This window comes from Drosophila gunungcola, unplaced genomic scaffold (genome assembly GCF_025200985.1).
Source record: "Drosophila gunungcola strain Sukarami unplaced genomic scaffold, Dgunungcola_SK_2 000001F, whole genome shotgun sequence".
NCBI classification, from domain to species: Eukaryota; Metazoa; Arthropoda; class Insecta; order Diptera; family Drosophilidae; genus Drosophila; species Drosophila gunungcola.
Window position 1 is genome coordinate 5,773,529 of NW_026453197.1, and position 19,174 is coordinate 5,792,702.

A 19,174-nucleotide genomic window follows, 5' to 3' on the forward strand; every position below is an offset into this window, starting at 1 on the left:
AACTGGTGATAAGTTAAAATTTGTGAGACCATCCATCAGATTTAAATATATATTTAGTTTTGCACCTTAAGTATTCTTATCATGTTTTATTAAACTCTGTAGTAAAACTATGTTGAGTAATAGGAAAACCTTCATTCAAGCATTTATTTCTTCAATCCCATCAGAGTGCGCTTTAAAAACCATTCAATCTTCATAATATTCCCATTTTCTCAGCTCAGTTTTCCCCCAGCACGCTTTTCTTATTGCCATTTTGACACAAAACCGAAAGGCAGCGGCAATAATGATAATATTTTTTTGTATTCGAACCGTTTGCTTCTGTTGCTGTTGCCTTTGCTTTGACGTCGCCATGCGGCTCATCGTGAACTGGGTACACAATGGCTAAAGTACATACCAGCTACAACTACAACTACAACTACAACTACAAAAATCAAGTAAAATAAACCGCAGAACGAAGCGAAAAAACGGCAGCGAAAAAATAAGCGTCGCCAGCAGTTTGTCACTCAATCGCCCAGACATCAGTCGCGTTTTCGGATCGGCGGCGAAAAAAACACAGCGCCGAAAAATAGCAGAAACAAATCGCTGAAATTCTCTACGAGTATCCAGCAGATACTCTCAAATCGGAGACGTGTCGCCGTAATCGGAGAGAATAAAAGCGGATTGCGAGTCAAACGGAAATTACAATTGCCGCGCACGCGCGTGTCAAAGTTAAAGTTCAAGACGTGCGATCAATTCCAGGTATCTTTCGGATCGAGATACTCGGCGATTTGCAGCTATTGAATAAACGAAAAGAAATACGCAAATTAAGCGCATTTTTGAGTGTGTAAATCAGACTTTGAAATGCACATAGAATTTGCATAATTAGTGGACGATAAGAACTTTGACTGACTCAATCCAAAGTACAGTGGACACTCCATCAAGTTTAGACGAAATGGAAAGGAAATAATTAATTTGTAGGTCAGGAAAAAAAATTGGAAAAATTTAACTGCGGTCTTAAAAAAATTGTTTAATGCGTAATGGCCATCATAGCCATTTACCACTGCCAGTACATATCGTGAACTTGTGGCCTTACACTATTTACCTGTGAATTAGCCCCAGTAATCGCGTGGAAAATATTTGCATTCACACCGAATAAAGAAAAGCTGTGGGCTTTTGAAAAATGGGCTAAGGGGATGGGTAAGGCCAGTGTTAGTTGGAAAATGAATCAGACAAAATAACCGATTTCCGATCCAATTGGCGTTCCGGTCGAGTGACTCGAGTGTGTGAGCTTGGAGCTGGGTGTGTCGGGCCATAAATAGCCTCGGATGAAGGCTGTCGATGAGCTCTGCCCATTCGGCACCCTTCATCACCTGGCCGCGACACGCTCTCAACTACAAGGTCAACCCTTAGACCTCCACTTAGCATCCCATAAGCTAAATTAAATATCTCCTCTCATAAAATATGTATGCTCAAAAACCGAGAAACGAAAGTCCCGACAGTTGATTTAAGATGTTAAATACAAAATGCCACTAATTGTAATCCAATTTTTCTTTCACGTAACGCTTTCCGAAACTAAAATAAACTGGGTAAACTGTCCCTCAGAAAATAATCACTCAAGACGAAGTCAACATACGGAAATTGTCACTTGTCAAATTTTCTTTTGGTTTTCATTTTTGAAAAGCCTCACACGAGGCGAACGCAACAGAAAAGAAAACTTGAGTGCAGGCCGTATTAAATACAAAATGTCAACGGCTCGTCAAAACCTCAAAAAACCAAATTCATTTTTCGACAAACTTAAAAAAATATTGAAAAAAACGTAAGCAAAAAGATTGTACTCTATAATGATAAACTAGGAAAATTTGTATTATTGAGGGCTATCGATTTTATCGTTAAGCCGACTTTGAAAAGAATATAAGAACCAGGATTTTGTAATATTTATTTAAATATATTTATTTTGGTCTTATTTGTTTACTGTGTAGAAATAATGATATGTGGTTTACGTGCTCAATTTTCCTGTAGTACTGTTGCGTTTAATTATGGGAAACAATTGTAAAACTGTTAGGGGATTTAAAAATATAAATAAATTTACAAGTTGAAAAATATATATTTTGAGGTTTCATAATCCTTGTTAATTTTTTCTTCAATTTATCTCTTTAATAAGAATTACTTAACTTTTTAGCTTATTATGCTGAGCTATACACTAACCATTTCCGCCTTACATATTTGTGAATCACAAATTCGGTTTCGATATTCCTCGGAATAGAAACCTACACATAAGATTTTATCATGCTTCGAATGGCCCGCTTATAATGGAAAAGCGTAACTTTCCGCTCTGAATATTTTCATTTAACAGCAATAATAACAACAACCACAATAAAAACATCAAGCAACAACAAACCACATTAGGTGCTGTGGCAGAAGCAAAGTTCACAGTGTAAATGCGAAGTTTATGTGATAATTGTGAGCAAGTTTGTTGCCAAGTAAATTGCACCTCGAAGCTCATGGCACAGCAAGATAATAATATAAAATTTTACTAAAAGTGGGTTAGAAAATTTTAAAATTCAAAACTTCGGCCCAACTAATCACCTCACTTAGAAAAAAAATTACTTCGCAATTTGTATTCGTCTGGAGTCCAGCGAAGCGTTAACAAAATGATTACGAAAATGTCACAACGATGCACGTGTATATATAGTAATAGCCATTCCGACGACGAATCAATTGGTTTCGCATATGTCGCAACCATTAACAGAAAACTGTTCCACTTTGGGCCACCTGCAAAATGGAAACTCTCGTCAATATTTGCACTTTCTTCTGAGTTACATTCCAAGAAGAGAGAAGAGGCCGAGCGGCTGGGAAACTTGTCTATTTACGCATATTTATGTCTATATGTTGCCCATGTACAAACAAGAAGCCATCAGCTTCGACATCATCCTCATCCCCACCATCATCATCATCATCTTCTGTAGGCAGTCTGTCAATAGACTGGCAAACGTCAATTTCAGCTGGGTCAGAAGAAATTGAAAATAGACAGTCGACAGGTGGAGAGGGGAAAAATTCGGTCGGGGAGAACTAAAAAAGAAATTAGAAAACACTACTCGTGTAGGAAATATTTAAATTTCACAGAATTGGGAAAAGTACTGAAGCCACAAAACCAATTCGAGCCAATGGCTTTTCAAACTAAAATTAAGTGTTCAACAAAATTGTTTTTTATGTCATGTATATTAACACATTTTCACTGGTAAGATTTGATGAATTCCTGGCTATTATTGCATTTTTGTGCAACCAACGTGAAATCCTTGCTTGTAATATAACTTACTTTTGATGAAACAAACATTTGTTTAATAATCTAAACTCATAAAGTCATTTGTTAGCCGGCCGTATAAAACAAAAATAAATTCTATGAAAATAGAAATGTGAATGAATCAATTTGTTTAAATGAAATTTCAAACCCCATCTCAACTACTCGATATTTAAGGTTCTGGGGGAACTTCCCAAGGAAATAACCGAAGTTTCAGTGTCAAACAATTGTCGTTGTTGTATCTGGATAAATAAGCTCAAAATTTCCCAATCATATTGTTCGTATATGTTTAGGTGCCGAACAGTTGTCGGCTTGTTTAGTTTTCAAGCTCGAAACTCCCCGCCTGGGTCTCAAGTTACTTATTTACCTTCCTTCTCATTTATTGTATAAACACAGACATTCGACTCTTTAAAACTCTGCTCAAGCTGATTAGAGCTTCATACAGGTGTTATATACATATACAGAAAGGTAGAAAGCCTAGCAGATGGGAGTGGCCTGGTGCTAAGTTGCGACACTTGTGCATATTTTAAGACAGGGAAAAATTCCTAAGAGATTTAAATTTACTGACAAGGTATAAGGCTTAACTTCCCACATTTTAGGAAAAACAAAAATTTTTTAATGTTTTTAGGAAGCGCATTAAGTCTCCCAATATATAGTGATATGCTCCATTTTAATACCACACAAATTTCCAAATAACCGGCAATAAAAATTGTTTAAGCGAAAGTTGGATGGATTACAATTTTTTTGTTTATTTGCTTTGGATTTTTCAATGATTTTAATATCGCTTGCGGGGCTTCTTAACGGACATTAAATGCAAAATCAAACAACTGCGCAATGTGATCGCCATAATAATCGTAACAATAAAAACAAATATGGTCCATCTGTATGGACAACCCGTACGGGCGGGTCATGTCCGTCCCATTAGCGCTCGGTGCGTTGATGGGGATGTGCAACAAATTGAATGTAAATAACACAGAACGACAGTAAAAAAAAATACTACGTTATTGCAAAAGGCAAACTGCACTCGCCGGACAATATGGCAAATTAATTAGTTATACAAAAATGGTAGACCATAAAGAGCTGTGCTAAAAAAGAGTGAAACGCGTGTGTGTGAGGCAAATAAAATTCAAATTATGCACAAGTGAATAATTGTGGCATTTTAATGGCAGCCCTTGCTAAAATAAATACAAATAAAATATTGCCTATCGTTTTTAATCTAGCCCAGGAGGCCCATAAAAAAGCAAAGCTAAGTTTTAGCTAGACAAAAGTTTTTAAGCCCTTCGACCCCATTTTTTTTCGAATGTGCGGTGGCGCCATCTAGCGGTTAATAAATAACATGAAAAACCCAAATATCATGGAATGCAGCAGTTCCCTAAACAACAACAACAACAGCAGCAATGGCGGCAATATCAACGGAAACGGAAATGGAAATGGAAATGGCGGCGTTAGCGAACAGCGCCCCCTATCGGCCAAAGTCCATGCAGCATCTCCACCGCCCGTCTGCGTGAACAACAGTAACAACTTGATCGTCCGTTACAACAAAACGAGCCCAGGCAGCTCCTCCGTGGACTCATCGCCGCCGCATCATCAGCAGCACTCGCCCCCACCGATGCACCACCCAAGCCATCCCAATCACCCCCTCCACGCGTCAGCCATGTCCACAAACATGGCCACAAATGGCCATCAGTTGTATCCGGCGATAACGGCAACGTATTGGCTGCCGCCACCAAATCCGGCGCCATATTTAGTTCCAGGTAATTAGTGTTACTTGCACGGACCACCGTCCAGTTAAGTCCAGTCGGTCCGAGCACAGTGGGGTCTCCTTATAAACGATCCAACAACAATATTAGTCTATTACTCAAATATTTGTTTTGAGCAAATCAAAATGAATTTATAAATATATTCACAATACTCTGTTTTGTAGCATTATTACTTTGTTTTTATATTACCGATCATAAAAACAAAGGCACAAAATGTCATAGTGCAATTCCTTATAGTTTTGTTATAATAATTGTCAACTATGCCGTTTTTAATAAAAGGTTTATATTAAATAGAGAATAATCTGAGTGCTTAAGAAAGGTAATTCTGCATGCAAAAAAATTCAATTAATAATAAATTCAACTAAGATCAACAGAATAGATATTGTTCGATGACATTTTAATCATACCCATCTGACAACGTTGCCCATTAAACAAGTCAATTGAAAAAGATAAATAATTCACGAAGTTGGCAGAGACATTGAATTTATTTATAAAATGGCTCCATTAAATATTTTTAATAACAACAAGTCTCTCTCCAACGTGTCGTTTTTAATGACCGTTCACTGTGGCCTCTATTGTCTAAAACTCATTGCATTTCTGCGCTTTAGCAGCGGAAGCTCGTCGCCTGCAAAAACGTTGCAAATTATATTTTCGTGTTTATTGTGAAGCTCGCAAGGATTACAAAGCCAAGCGGGTGGGCGGACTGCCCGCTAGGGGGCGCCAGCAGAGCAATTTTCCGCAGAAAACAAGGCGGTGAAAAGGGGCGAGTGTTTCATGTTTCGATGCAAGTTTCGTGTTTTTTTCCCTGCTCTTTTGTTGGATTGTCGTGTATTTTATTTCCTTTTCGCGCCAAGTGGCTAAATGTTAAACCAATGTGTGTGTGTGTGTGTGTGGGTGAATGGGGGGGATTGAGGAGTATATGTGGTTGGCATCTCGTTCCCTTTGTGTGCGTGCCTCTGTGTGAATGTGCTTGTGTAATTTCATTTGCAAACGCCACTTGCTGGGCGGCTAATTAAATTTTAGCTTTGTCAAGGGACTTTTGAACTCCCTTACAAGAGCGGATAAAAAAAAATTGATGGATGTAGGGGATGGGTGGTAAAGAGAAAGCAATGAGTGGATTCTGCTATTGGGTCTTCTGGGTTTGGTTGAGTTTTTTTCGGTTCTGGGAACTCATTGAGCAATTATGTTAAGCAAAAGATCAAATGTTATGTAATTAAAATAATTAAAGGTTTAGATTTCGTAGCCTTACAAACTTTGCCAATCATACAAGTTTGGTTTTTAAAAACGGATTTAAAAAGGAATATAAAACACAGTTTACTTAACCCAAATTAAATTCGAAATAAATTAAGAATGTTTTGTTTTTTAAGATACTTGGAATATACAAATTTAAAACACAGCTTTCAGTTTCTTCTTCTTCCCTGGCTCAAGTTCGTTTATATGTTGCATAATTTCCACAACAAATTCGTGGCTCAGTAATTAGCACAACATCGCCAAAAGTTTTATCAACTAGCAAGTGTAACTTCAATCAATTTGAAGTAGTTTAAGCTGCGTATTTTTAGACTATATGGTTGTATATAATTTAGAATATTTCGTAAACTTCAAAGAGGAAAGTGTCATAAGACAGACTCTGCTCTTTACCTCTTTCTCTTGCCACTTGTTTCCTGTCTGGTCCTTGAAATGTGACAATTTCTTGGATTGCCTCGGGTCACACGACTTTTGGGGTCTTTGGGGTTCCCGGTTCTGTTGTTGGCATGCGAAAGCTACGTGACATGTGGATAGTTGCTGTTGCAGTTGTTGTTACCACAGCGAAACGTGTTACATTTATGTTAACGCATTTGCACACGTTAAGAGAGGGGCAGAGAAAATACATTTATAATGCCTTGCCGCAAATTCTGAGTTGCACAACCTTATGTAATACTCACACACAACCACCCAGCTGTTACACTTCACTTTTGACTGACAGCCATTTGGACTAACACCCCCTTTTCTGGGTACTGCCCAAAGTCACAAGATCTCGCCATAAAAATATTATTTTCCGTTCGACACTTGCCTGCATCGAATGGCTTTCGAAATACATGCACTTTTTTATTTATAGTTTTTCTCGATGGCTTGTTCTTTATTTGTTCGTCTTTGCTAGTGTATTCCCTTTTGGCTGCTTATTTATCAAAGCTTTTACTTTGGCTTTGTTTGGTCACAGTCAAAGTCGGACGCCAAGTCGAAGTCAACAACTCATTTCGCAAATATCGCATAGATATGCAAGTCATGTGCCGAGTTAGACGGCAGACAATTGATGGGTTAACATGGGGATGGGGATGGGGATGGGGATGGTGTGCTTTTTCTGGAGTAAGGGAGTTACAAGCAAGAAGAAGAACTCTCTGTCAGCAGTCACAAGCTGCAGTTCCCCAAACGCTGAGGTAATGTCTGGTTTCTTGAAGCTTCCAGAGGCTGTCACAGAGTTGAATGCAAATAGGGAATTTATGAGTGAAACGAGAATTGGGAATACGGAATTTGAGCAGTTACTGGGGTTAAATATTTAGGATTATCCATGTGCCTATAGAATAGAAATTGTTTTGATATAGATCAGGTGGAAACGATGGAAAGCAATGGCACACACAAACGTTTTATTTCATATTTAGAAGAATAAAATCTAGATCGAAGTACACACGTGATCATGTTGAAAGGAGCACTTTTATCATTTTTATAAAGAACCGTTTAGTACAACAAATTTTGATTTTTAGTATATATAATTTGCAATAGAAATGCTAAAAAGTGACATTTAATGATTAGCTGTGAGCTGAGCAAAATAACAGGTACAGCGTTCAAAACATCTTAATCATTTTAATGTTTGTAGTTTTATGGTAATTATATTTAAGCATAGCTTCTTCCAAAATTAATAAAAAACAAAAATTTTTTAAATGGACCGTAAGTTTGACTGTCTTTCTGCTCTGTGCATATTTATTCTTCTATAACTTCCTCACTCAATTCGGTTGCAGCTAATTCTTAGCCGTTTGACTATTGGCCCAACGGGGCCCAGTTCCGCCCCTTTACCCCTTGACAACCCCCTACTCCATTCGGAAAATCAAACATCGAATGCCGGGCGACAAGTGACCAAAAAGTTGAACAACGAGCGAGTTCAACGAACACCGCAGAATGAGCAGCAGCCACAATTTTGCATAGACAATGCACGAGAGCAACAAATGCTGAATGCGTTACAGTTCAATGGCGGCAGTCAGGGGTGTGGCTCAGGAGGGGTCAGGGGGCTGCAAGGGGTGCAAGGGGTGCGAGGGGTGCGAGGGGTTCAATGGGTCGCTTGATCGACATCGACTGAGCGTCCCATAAGAACGAAATGAAATTCTGTCGCGACAAATACACAACAATGCGGAATACGTAATCAATTGATTCGGATGTGGCAGGGGGGGGCAACTCAAACAGATACACTCTTATCTGTGAGTCGTATTTGCATATATTTACATGTGCCCCGAAACAAAGCGAACTCGAAACAATCGAGCTTCAAACTTTTGATTGCTGGGAAATGCAGCCGATAAGCAAACTTGCTGGCAAATTCGCATTGATTGCCTATTTATATGAGCAATCGGCCAAGGAAGTATCCTAACATATACTTACACACATTTATGTGCTGCGGGTGAAAGGGTACCCTTCGGCTGCAACTCCAAAGTCCTTACGCCTGCAGCCTACGCATCTGAAATATGAATTCCACTTCAGGAATTTTAAGCTAATTAGATCTGGAAGCTACAATGTGCCAGGAATGTCTTATAAGCCCGAGTTGGGAGAAGTTGGTTGTGTGCCGAGGAGCCGATAAAGATGCCTTGCAGAGGATTATAGAGAATTCCATTTGCGTTAGTGGTCAAAGGGCTCAGTAGCTAGACAATAGCCTTACAATGAATTTTTCATTCTATCAACAATTTGCACTGTGGAATAAAAACTAATGGTGTATTCGACATTTAAACAAACAAATTTTGATTTAATGAAGATTGATTAAAATGGTATATGGAAAAAAAACCGATTATTTCGATAATTTTAATAGGTTTTGATGTATTTCGAAAAAAATATCAAATCAAATTTTGAATGCCCTAGACAATTTTTGAAGTCTAATGTAATGTTTTAAAATATTACGATAATTTCATTGAATGACTAACATATAATTACTAAACCCTCTGATTATCTTTAATGTATAGTTATACATAATATTGTTTGAGAACTATCTATTAAAAACACTCCTGACTCCCTGACTCTTTTCTTACCAAAGATTCCCAACTGATTATTATGCAAAGCGCATTTTGAGACAAGTTAAAGAAGTATAAAAGACAAAAAGCAGCTCTAGGAACGAGGGACAAGTTGAGATATTTTACGAGTGTCGGGTAGAAGATTTGAGCAACTTGTTGGCAGATGCTGACTGACTGACTGGCAATCAAAATTACCTTTGACGTGACTTCTCACAGCCGCAAATATGCAGAAACACCTGGGAACGGCGCAGTGTTGGTGGGAGTGGAGGGAATCTACGAGATTAAATGTGCAGCAAGGCATGAGCTATAAAATGACATAAGATACGACGTCAAAATGTATCTTATGAATGTCTGAACGCCCCCTCCCCAGCCATAACCACGAAAACAAAAACGTTTATTGTCTCCGGAGCACGTGCGTCATAGAACCAGTTTGCCAGGGACCGAAACAGACCTGTCAAATAATGAGATAGCGAAAAAGTAAATAAATTTCAAATTCATAATTTAAACTAATCATGGAGACGCAAGCAGGGCAGCTGTTTTGAACTGTCCGAAATGCAATTCCAAGTACTTTTCTGAATTTTGTCTTGGTTATGTTGTCAATTAGTAAGCCAAATTGAGATGGGGAATTTTAGAAAGAAAATTCAACGCCAAGTGCACATTTGGCTGATTGATATTGGTCAAGTGGTTTTTCATTAAGTCATTTCCATGCTCCACTTGAGACTGCAACTTCTTTGTAGTTCCATTTCAACGATCTCCAAGTGGTGGCTCTTGCCAAGAACTTAGGCGAAATGTTGATACATAAAAAAATAATATAGAAGCAATAGGAAAAAATTAGGAGAAATATGTTTATGGACTGGGGCACACTCCCCCCGTTCTCCATTGCACTTTCAGCTTTGTTCTGCCCTCATCGCTCGATCTTCCGCTCCCCTTCCTCCACTTTCCCCCCAGGCACTTCTCATCTTCAGGCAAGTTGCCAGTGAAGCACTTGAGAACATCATCAGGAGCCAGGGGACTTGGAACGAGAAATAGGAGGGAAAACATTAGAATAGGAATAGCCGCTGGCAGCGGTAATTGAATGAAGAGCACAAAGGCAGCCAGAAACGGTCATCGAATGGCTACCAAAATAATAAAAAAAAACAGCAACGAAAAATATTTCTCAAAAAAGTCTGATGTCTGGATAACGAAGCCTTGAAATACACTAGACTTACTTTTTAGTGCTTTAGTGCTTCAATCGCAAGTTACTTTTAATTTAACCAGTTATTTCGTTAATACCGATTATATACAAATAATAACAATAATTTAAATTAGAAGTGAATACATACTTTTAAAACATTTGCTAATCTTCAAGGAACTCAATTATCTTCTTTACTTTAATTTTGAAATTTGTAAAATAATGTTGGAATCTGTGTTTTGTTAAATGTATCAGAACACCTATTTATTTTAAACCAATTTATTTATACTTTTGCTATGCTTGCTAATATTCTATTGCTGAATTTTATTTTTAGGAAAAAAATAAATTAAAGCATTTTTTTCTTCCATAATTTTTTGTTTTTTGTTACCAAGGGACTCGTAAAAATAGAATAACCTTTCCGAAAGGGCAACAAAATAGAGCACAAGACACGAGATATTGCTCGCATAACACACAAATGAACCCTTCAGGCGAATGGCAGAAATGAGCAACTCACCCCGGCGCCCGTCCAAATCCCCATTTCGCTGCTGGCAGTTTGCCTATTGCAACATGCCCCATGCTCCTGCCACATCATCATCTTCGTGGTACTTCCCTTTTTTTTGCTGCTGCTGCTGCCGCTGCAGCGGAAATTGTGGCGCTCGCGGGCCGGAAGTGTTGCCAACGTAATCGAAACGTGCCTGGGCTCCCAGTGCCCATCACCCATCTCCCAACTCCCAGCTCCTAGCTCATGGCTCCTGTCAACGGAGTGGATCGTGGTCAGCGGGATGGGCAGGCAGAGAGGATTGGGATCCGGAGGGATTGGAACTGCACAGAGGCAGGATGATTATAATGATTTCGTTCATTTGTCGCTGTGGTTGGCACGGCGAAAGGCATTAGCTTTTATGACTGATAATTGTATTTTGTGGCCATGAAAAATGGTGAGGCATAGAAAAGAGTAGTGCTATTGGCACTCGGTAAAGGGATTACGATGAGCCTAACCCATTTTTATTCAAATATGGTAGCTGTGCTTTCCCACTGCTGAAAATGTTATGTTTTAAGTTAACGGGACAACAAAAGGTCTAGACTAATCAGCCAATTGAAAATGAGACAGGATCCCAAAAAACGAAAAAAAATGAAGGAAAATAAGTAAAATAAATAAGTAAGTTATTCCTCTTCTACTTCTGCTTTTCTTGTTATAAATTAATTACATGCACATAATTATTCCTTGCAAAACGTCACCGGGTGGCAAAACGTTGGCTCGTGAAAGAAAAAAAGCTTAGTTGAAAATTCCATTTTAATTTCCGTTTCCGCATCAACATTTTCCGCTTGTCAATTATTGCAAAATTATGCAAATATGCTGCGCAGAGCAGAAGAGTGCGAGCAGGAAAGAAATGTCGAAAATTTGTGCGCATTAAATGCGTCGCCCACAGAGGTTTTCCCAACTCCCCGACATCGCGTCTGCGATCCTTCCTCTTGGAACCGCCAGGGAGCTTAATTGAATTAAAACATAAAAATTTTTGCACCGCAATAAGTTGGTCTGGCCCCTTCGGGCCGGGCCATAAACTCCGCCGGCAGGGGAATGAACAATTGGCCAGGACCACGACCACTCCATATATGTAATTCCCATTTTAGTGCATTTTGATGGCCAGAAATAAGCATCATAATTTCAGAAGTTTACATTTTTTCTCGATTGGCGGGGCTTTAAATTAATTATGAGAAGCCCGTCCAAAAGTATGCAATGTGAGTTGGCGCCTTGCACGGCACACATGAATTTTCTGCAATAAATATTTATGCAGCTGAGACTACGAGCTGGAAACGCCCAAACTACTTAACAACACAAACAGATACAAATATGTGAAAAGTTGGCTCCAACTCGTGCAGCACTTGAAAATTGCCGCTGTGCCATGGCTGATGTTGCTGCTGCTGCTGCTGATGCTGCTGCTGGGTTGTTGCTGCTGTTGCACATGTGTGCATGCCATTTTCATTTATCAGGCCTCGTGTGCGCTCAGCGCTTAATCTGTACAGTACACACAGAGTAACAACAACAGCAGGAGCTACAACACATGCCACTTACAGTAGAAAAAATAATAATTAATTTAAAATCCATTAAATTTCTTTATACCATTTACAATGGTATATTTAAATCAAAATCACTGAATAAAACAGGTATTGATTACTACTTTCATGCATCTATTACATTTTTAAAACACAGCTACAAAACTAAACATTTTTTCATCTATTAATTTAGTGAGACTTAAAAATGTTATGTAATTCATGCTCAAAGATAACCATTTTTAACTTAAAATAGAAATGAATAAAAATATCAATTATGTTAAATTGTCAAAATAATTGTATTAGGGGTATTTCGCTTTCATATGCCCAGTGTTGGTGGAATGTTTATGTTATAATTGAAAACGTTAACTGTTTTTAGAGATGGCGGATCGGGAGAGAAACATCCTGCATCCTAAGTACTCCACATATCCCCTCCACTTTCGTGCTTAAGGCTGTCCATTGTCTTATGCAAAATTTTAATTGAAACCTGATAGACAAGGAGCTGAGATGTGGGCTAAGTAGCTTAAAACATGATTAGATGCTGCCTGAGACAAGCTCTGTTAAAATGAGCCTTAATTAATTCAATACTCATTTCAAGACCTTAGATTAAATAGACTCAGGTCTAGCTAACATTGTGTACTTTCTGTGATTAAACTGCTGAGAATAATACCTTTAAATCAAATAGCCCAAGGACTTTAAACATAAAATTCTTTTGACAAGCTGAAAACATAAGCCAAATTTAAACAATATTTTGGAAACTCAGCTTTAGTTGCATTTGTATGGCATTTGTGTGTGGTCGAGGCACAAAGAAGAGGTGTGGTAAAGTCATAGCCATTAGCTTACTTGTTCACATCTGTTTTTACATATGTATTGCTTCACAGCTTCTTCTTAGCCCCTGGCCATGTCCTGAATAATGCTCCATTCCTCCAATTCAAATTCCGCAACTCGAATCTCCGAATGTAATTTGAATGTGTGTGTTTTGTATAAATCTGGCTGGCGTGTTTAACATTTATCCTTTCGCTTCTGCTCCTCTCGGTTCGGTCTCATTTTAATGTTCTTCACATTAGTAGCAAATTTTGCTTCATCCATACTGCGATATATGCAAATCTCGGTTGACAACCCTCGAGTGGAATTCTACCCACTCTCTGTTGGTTCGGTAAAAGTTTTATGCGCTTCATCCGTTTGCAGTTGTTCTGGTTAATGCGTTTGACTTTTGTTTGCGGTTTACCCTATATGGTAAAATATACGGAGAGATAGGCTAGGGTAGAAATTGTGCAACTACTGAATAAATTGGCTTGAAAAATCAGTTTTATAATAAGAAAAATTTAGATGCTTGGATTGGAATGTTTTATCCATTTCTGAATCTAAGGGAACATAGTTTAATTTAAATGTAAATAGTTAATAGTACCAAACAATTTTGTTTACTCAATTTTATTAATTTAAATCAATTTAATTTCCTATTAAAAATATGATCATTTTTAGCATTACTTTTAAATGTTTAATACAGTTTTGTATATAGGTATAATATTTAGTTTCGAAAAGAGCATCTACACTCCTTCGAATCCAAACTTTCTTAACTGTTATCCTGACACGCTTAAGTGCGTATCATGACTTCATATTCACACAAACAAATTTATACTTGTATGCTGCCAGAAAGTATGCCAGGGATTTCGGATCCAAGCCGCTTAGCTTGTAAACATTCACACAAGGCGCTTAATTTGTTTATGCCAAACAAACAGAACTGGTAAAATAATTAAGAGCTGTCGAATGATTTTTCCAAGAGCGAGCAATTTAATTGCGATGTAAATTGAATGCAATCAAATGCTTGGATGACTCCACAGAAAAACTCTAATAAGATAAAAGATACGTAATTCGCATGTGGAAAAAGTAAATTATGCACATGACAAACTTTGCCCGGGGCCAACATTTTCGGGGCCAGAAACCGACTTGACACAAAAGTTGATGTCTCAAGTGTGAAGTGAAATATATGAGGACCCAGCAGATATGGGGGCGCCCCTCTCCGCCCCACACATAAGTGCAGTTTCCGCTTTTGACTGTGCATATAAATCTTAAGACAGTTAACGACATCATATGGCAGAGTTGGCTCCCAAGGATGAACTTACAATGCATATGCCACAGGCGGAAGTCCCCCTCATCCTGAAAAATCCCCAGAGGGGGTGCAACTTTGCTGCATAATTGTGAGGCGGAAGGCACGAAAAAGGACGGGCAAAATGGAACAGGACGAAACGAAACGAAAATGTTCGCCCAGCCAGTTGAGGAAACCAATTTGTGGTAATTGTCGTGAAATTGCAATTTCTGCAACTGTAATGGCCCACAGGAATGACAGAGAGATGCACCGAAAGTGTGAGCTAAAGAAGGCCTTGGGAGCAGGCACTGACTTCGCTTAAATGAGATTCTTGCCATTTGGCGACAGTTTCCAGACGCTGGTTTCTTTGCCCCCGAAAAAGGTGAAAATTATAAACTGCCTAAAGACGTATTAATGCGGAGATTGCACCGGCAGTGACATAACCAATGGAAATTACCCATGATCCGGGAGAAATTATTGAAATCTACACAAAAATCGAATTTTGGTTCAGTTTAAGGGTTATTATTGTTTAAATTTGTTATTTTTAACATTTTTAATAATTAAAAAAAACGTATTGTTGTATAAAATAGATAGCAAACAGTTGATTTCTATTGAATTTTTATCCAAGTTCTTATATAAGCTAAAACAATAGAACATAACAGTGTGAATTCATTTGCACAAGAATCATTCTCCCACACAGAATGTTTGATTTATGAATACTGTAGCATATCTATAACAAAATTTATAAATTAAAGCGAATTTTTAATTAAAGTCTTTAAGAAGGATACCATTATGTATGAACAACTCCATTTCAAGAGCCTCCCATCCACTTTTGTCCCCCACCCGACGACAGTAAAAGCAAATGCTTGAGGATTTTTTTTTATTTATTTTTCGCTGCCCTGGACTTTTCCCAACACGCTTTTATCAGCGCTGAAAAAATCACGTGCGCATAAAACTTTCCAATCAGCGATTCCAAATACAAAAGAGGTCCTTAACAAGCTGCTCGGGAGGGGGGAAAAGGCGGACTCAGGTGCCTGCAATAAGTTTTAACCTCCTTTTGTCATAGTCCCACTCCTTCGTGGCACTCGTATCTTCGCTGGCAAAGTTTCAACTTAAAATGGCAAATCCATACAATAAATATATAAAATGTTACTTCTTGTGTCACACCTGAACTAACCTCAAATAAATTTTGCACATGTGCCGGACAGAGACCAAAATGTGGGTGAGGGTGCATGTGCATGTGGATGTGGATGGCAAACAGAACCCCAACGAGGAAGAACTATAACTTCGTATGTATTTAGCACACGGCAATGCCTCGCACCCTATTGGAAAAAGTTGCATCCACACCCACCCAGATAACACCCATTTTCACCGCCCCCCTGGCCGTGTTGAGTGCGTTCTGAGTGCCTTGGCTGGGGTCTCCGTGGATCACCTCTACTGGTGCCAACTCCAGGCGAAAGCAACAATTTCCAATCACTTCCCTTGCAGCGGCACAAAGTTCTATATTTATACTTTACGACACCCCTGCTCAAAAGGGGGCATTCCAAACGAAATGTCGTAGAACTCTCTTCACCCTAGAACACGACCTCAAAAGCCAGTAATATAAGGTTGTCACACAAATTTTTAATTTAATTTAAGCATTTATCTTGATATGATATTATTTGCAGGTGTAAAAATTTATTTATTTAAGGAATTTTTATGCAAATTTTATGTATTGTTGAATTTTAAAGCTTTATTGTTACCAACTCTACTACTTTAAGCTGGTCATATTTTTTAACGTTAAACCCAGTAAATGTAAGAAAACAGGTATATTCGTAAATTCTTACGATACAAAATATATAATTAAGTTAATAGGTTTATTACATATTGTTAGAGTATATAAATTTATAGCACTTATTGTCGTCAGTATTTCGAAAGGTAAGTCTAGGCAAAAAGATAATTATTCACCGGTTAGATGACTTACATATATTTAAAAACAGTTAAAGTTGTAAAATTACAAAGATTATTAGTAAGTTGTACCTGAACAACATTGTGCTATCGACTTAGAAACGAATATAGAAAATTTAACTCGTTACCATTTTTCTAAACTACGGTATCTAAAAGTGGTTTGAACGCACGATACGCTTGTTTTTAAGAGATCGACTTAGCCCACTCTCCTCAAATGCTTATATGCATAGTATTTGTAGTATCTAAGAAACTTTAAGCCAAGATAGGACAGTTTAAGGAATGTAGAGAGTGTGCTCGAAAGTGTTGCAGAATGAAAAGTTCCTCTTCCTTATTGCTGCAGTTGCACAGTTCTTGTTGCATAGATTCGATTTGTTGCGATTGCGTTTTTAGTCTTTTGCATGTGCGCTCCCAAAAAAGTTTTCACATCCCCCCTTCACATGGGGACCAAGATAAAGCATAACAATTGCCATGCACAAAAAACTTTTCCCTTACAAATGTTCTTCTTTCGATGAGGGAAGAGATCTCAAATCTGTAGAAGGACCGAAGGCGAATGGGATTTATTGGGCCAGTTTAAAGTTGTTTCCCCTTACAGGTCCCAGCTGCTTACAAAGTTGTCCTCTGATTAATTGCAACCCCATCGCACCCCGGACCCCCAAAAGAATTGGCCAAAAACAACACTCATACGTTGTGTGTTCTACAATTTGGGTTAAATACCCACTGACCGATAGTTAAACGCAGCCATCACGCACTCTGTCGGCTCATTAACGGTTTTAAGCGCCGGCTAAGAGTTCATAAAAGAAAATCCAGAAAAATATGTTCACCTGTTGTAGCTTAAAGCAAGGTCAGTGATGGCAAAATTTCCTTTGATTTTCATAGAACTAGTCATATATAGAATTGGTAGGATATTCAAATAAAGTCTATATGAATCGTCTAGGGCAGGCAAAAACCTTATATTCAAATAATGGTTTAAAGTGAATAATTTTTATTAATAATATTATTATTATATTATATCCTAACGCTACAAATACAGGCTTATTTTTATTGCGTTGATCACACAATCCTGTCAAGAAATTCTGCTTAGTTTTAAAAAGCTAAACTAAAGATAAAATTTCCTGTTGATTTGTTTCACAGATTCTTAAACTTAATGTTTAATAATTTTGACTACGAAAATTGGCTTGAAAATAGCTGGGTTTTCATTCTTATATAACCTTGGCTACCCATAAGCTTTAAAGCCGATAAGCCACACACAGACATGTGTTCATTTCGCGCTTTTTAATGCCATTTTTATGGTGACCATTTCGTTAGCCACTTTCGTCAGTCAGTCAACCAGTCCGTCAGTCACGCAGTCCGTTAGTCAATCAGCCAGTCGCCCTGGTTGGGGCAACATTTTTACAGCCCAGAATGAAGTACCGTGTGGGCCATAATAATAGTTCCTGCTGCATTGGCAACTCATTAAGTTAAGGCTTTTAAGCCAAATGTTTGCAGTTGGACGACCTCTTGAACCGCTCTCGCCCAACCACCATTGTTATTTATGTTAATTTTACCACTCTACTTCAGCCCGTATTTATTTTATGTTTATTTCTGCAAGCATTCGCTGAAAAACATTCTTTCATTTCGCATTTTTTGCTGATGTATTTGCAGAGCGTAAACTTTTCGTCGGCATGCTGAACAAAAAGTACACGGAGGCCGATGTGAGGCAGCTTTTCACGGGCCACGGAACTATCGAGGAGTGCACGGTGCTCCGGGATCAGGCCGGCCAGAGCAAGGGCTGCGCCTTCGTCACATTCGCCACCAAACAGAACGCCATCGGAGCTATCAAGGTGAGTCCAGACCTTATAGGTTACTAAATAAAATTTAAATGACTAACTTAAGAGTTCGAGATGCCACAGGAACACTTATAAAAACGTATACTTTTATGCTATAAGAAATCCACCGGCATTTGATCATGAAACTTACAACTTTAACATTTATTACATTGCACTCTTTTTTAAAACCTTTATAGCTGATTTGAAAACTCTAGTGGTTTTAACGGCACCTTCGATTTTGAATCATTTTTCATTTACTTTGTTTCAATACAAATGAAAAATGGTGAATAAATATTTATTTCTAATAAAATTAGGCCAAAATACATACTAGAAAACTTTTTATAACAACAAAAATATTATAAAAGTGTCATTTAAAACCTAATGAACTTTGACTGCAGCTTCAGATCGAGCCTTTTTCGCTTTCGATTTGGTTTTGAATGGGTGACTTGCAAAACTTTGGATTGCATTCGAAGGTGTTCAGCCGTTAATAGAGTGCAATGATTTTGCAAACATTGCTTCCGATCTAAATAATTTGGTCGTGGCCAAGCTTGGATTGCAACACGATCGCCTTTAAGTCGCTTATCCTCTTTAAGGACATTATTGTGTTTTGGTCCTGTGGCGAGTGTGGGAAAAACTGTCGCAATGATTAATTGCAGTGGCGGCAAGAGTCGCGTATATAAAACACGTTTCGCCATGGCACACATACCAAGGCAGATACACACACACACACACACTGTCGCAGCTCCATTCCACAATGGCGGCGGCAACAACAAAAAACCGCATGCAACTGCAAACAGGAAGCTGGAACGCAAGCAAGACGACGCCTCTGGCAGCGGAA

The 19,174-nt window shown here is 38.3% G+C and overlaps 1 protein-coding gene across 14 annotated transcripts in view; it reads left to right on the forward strand.

Moving 5' to 3' along the window:
* The window catches only part of LOC128263253 (CUGBP Elav-like family member 1-A), a 60,645-nt gene that overhangs the window by 29,018 nt on the left and 12,453 nt on the right, over positions 1-19,174 (forward strand). For 7 of the 14 annotated variants that reach the window (XM_052998152.1, XM_052998146.1, XM_052998149.1 and 4 more), the window contains one exon: positions 18,173-18,351. In XM_052998152.1, the coding sequence (XP_052854112.1) occupies positions 18,173-18,351 (179 nt within the window). Of the gene's footprint in view, positions 1-119; positions 736-4,494; positions 5,029-18,172; positions 18,352-19,174 lie in introns of those variants that run through there. The other 7 variants (XM_052998155.1, XM_052998154.1, XM_052998156.1 and 4 more) reach the window with 5 other exon arrangements.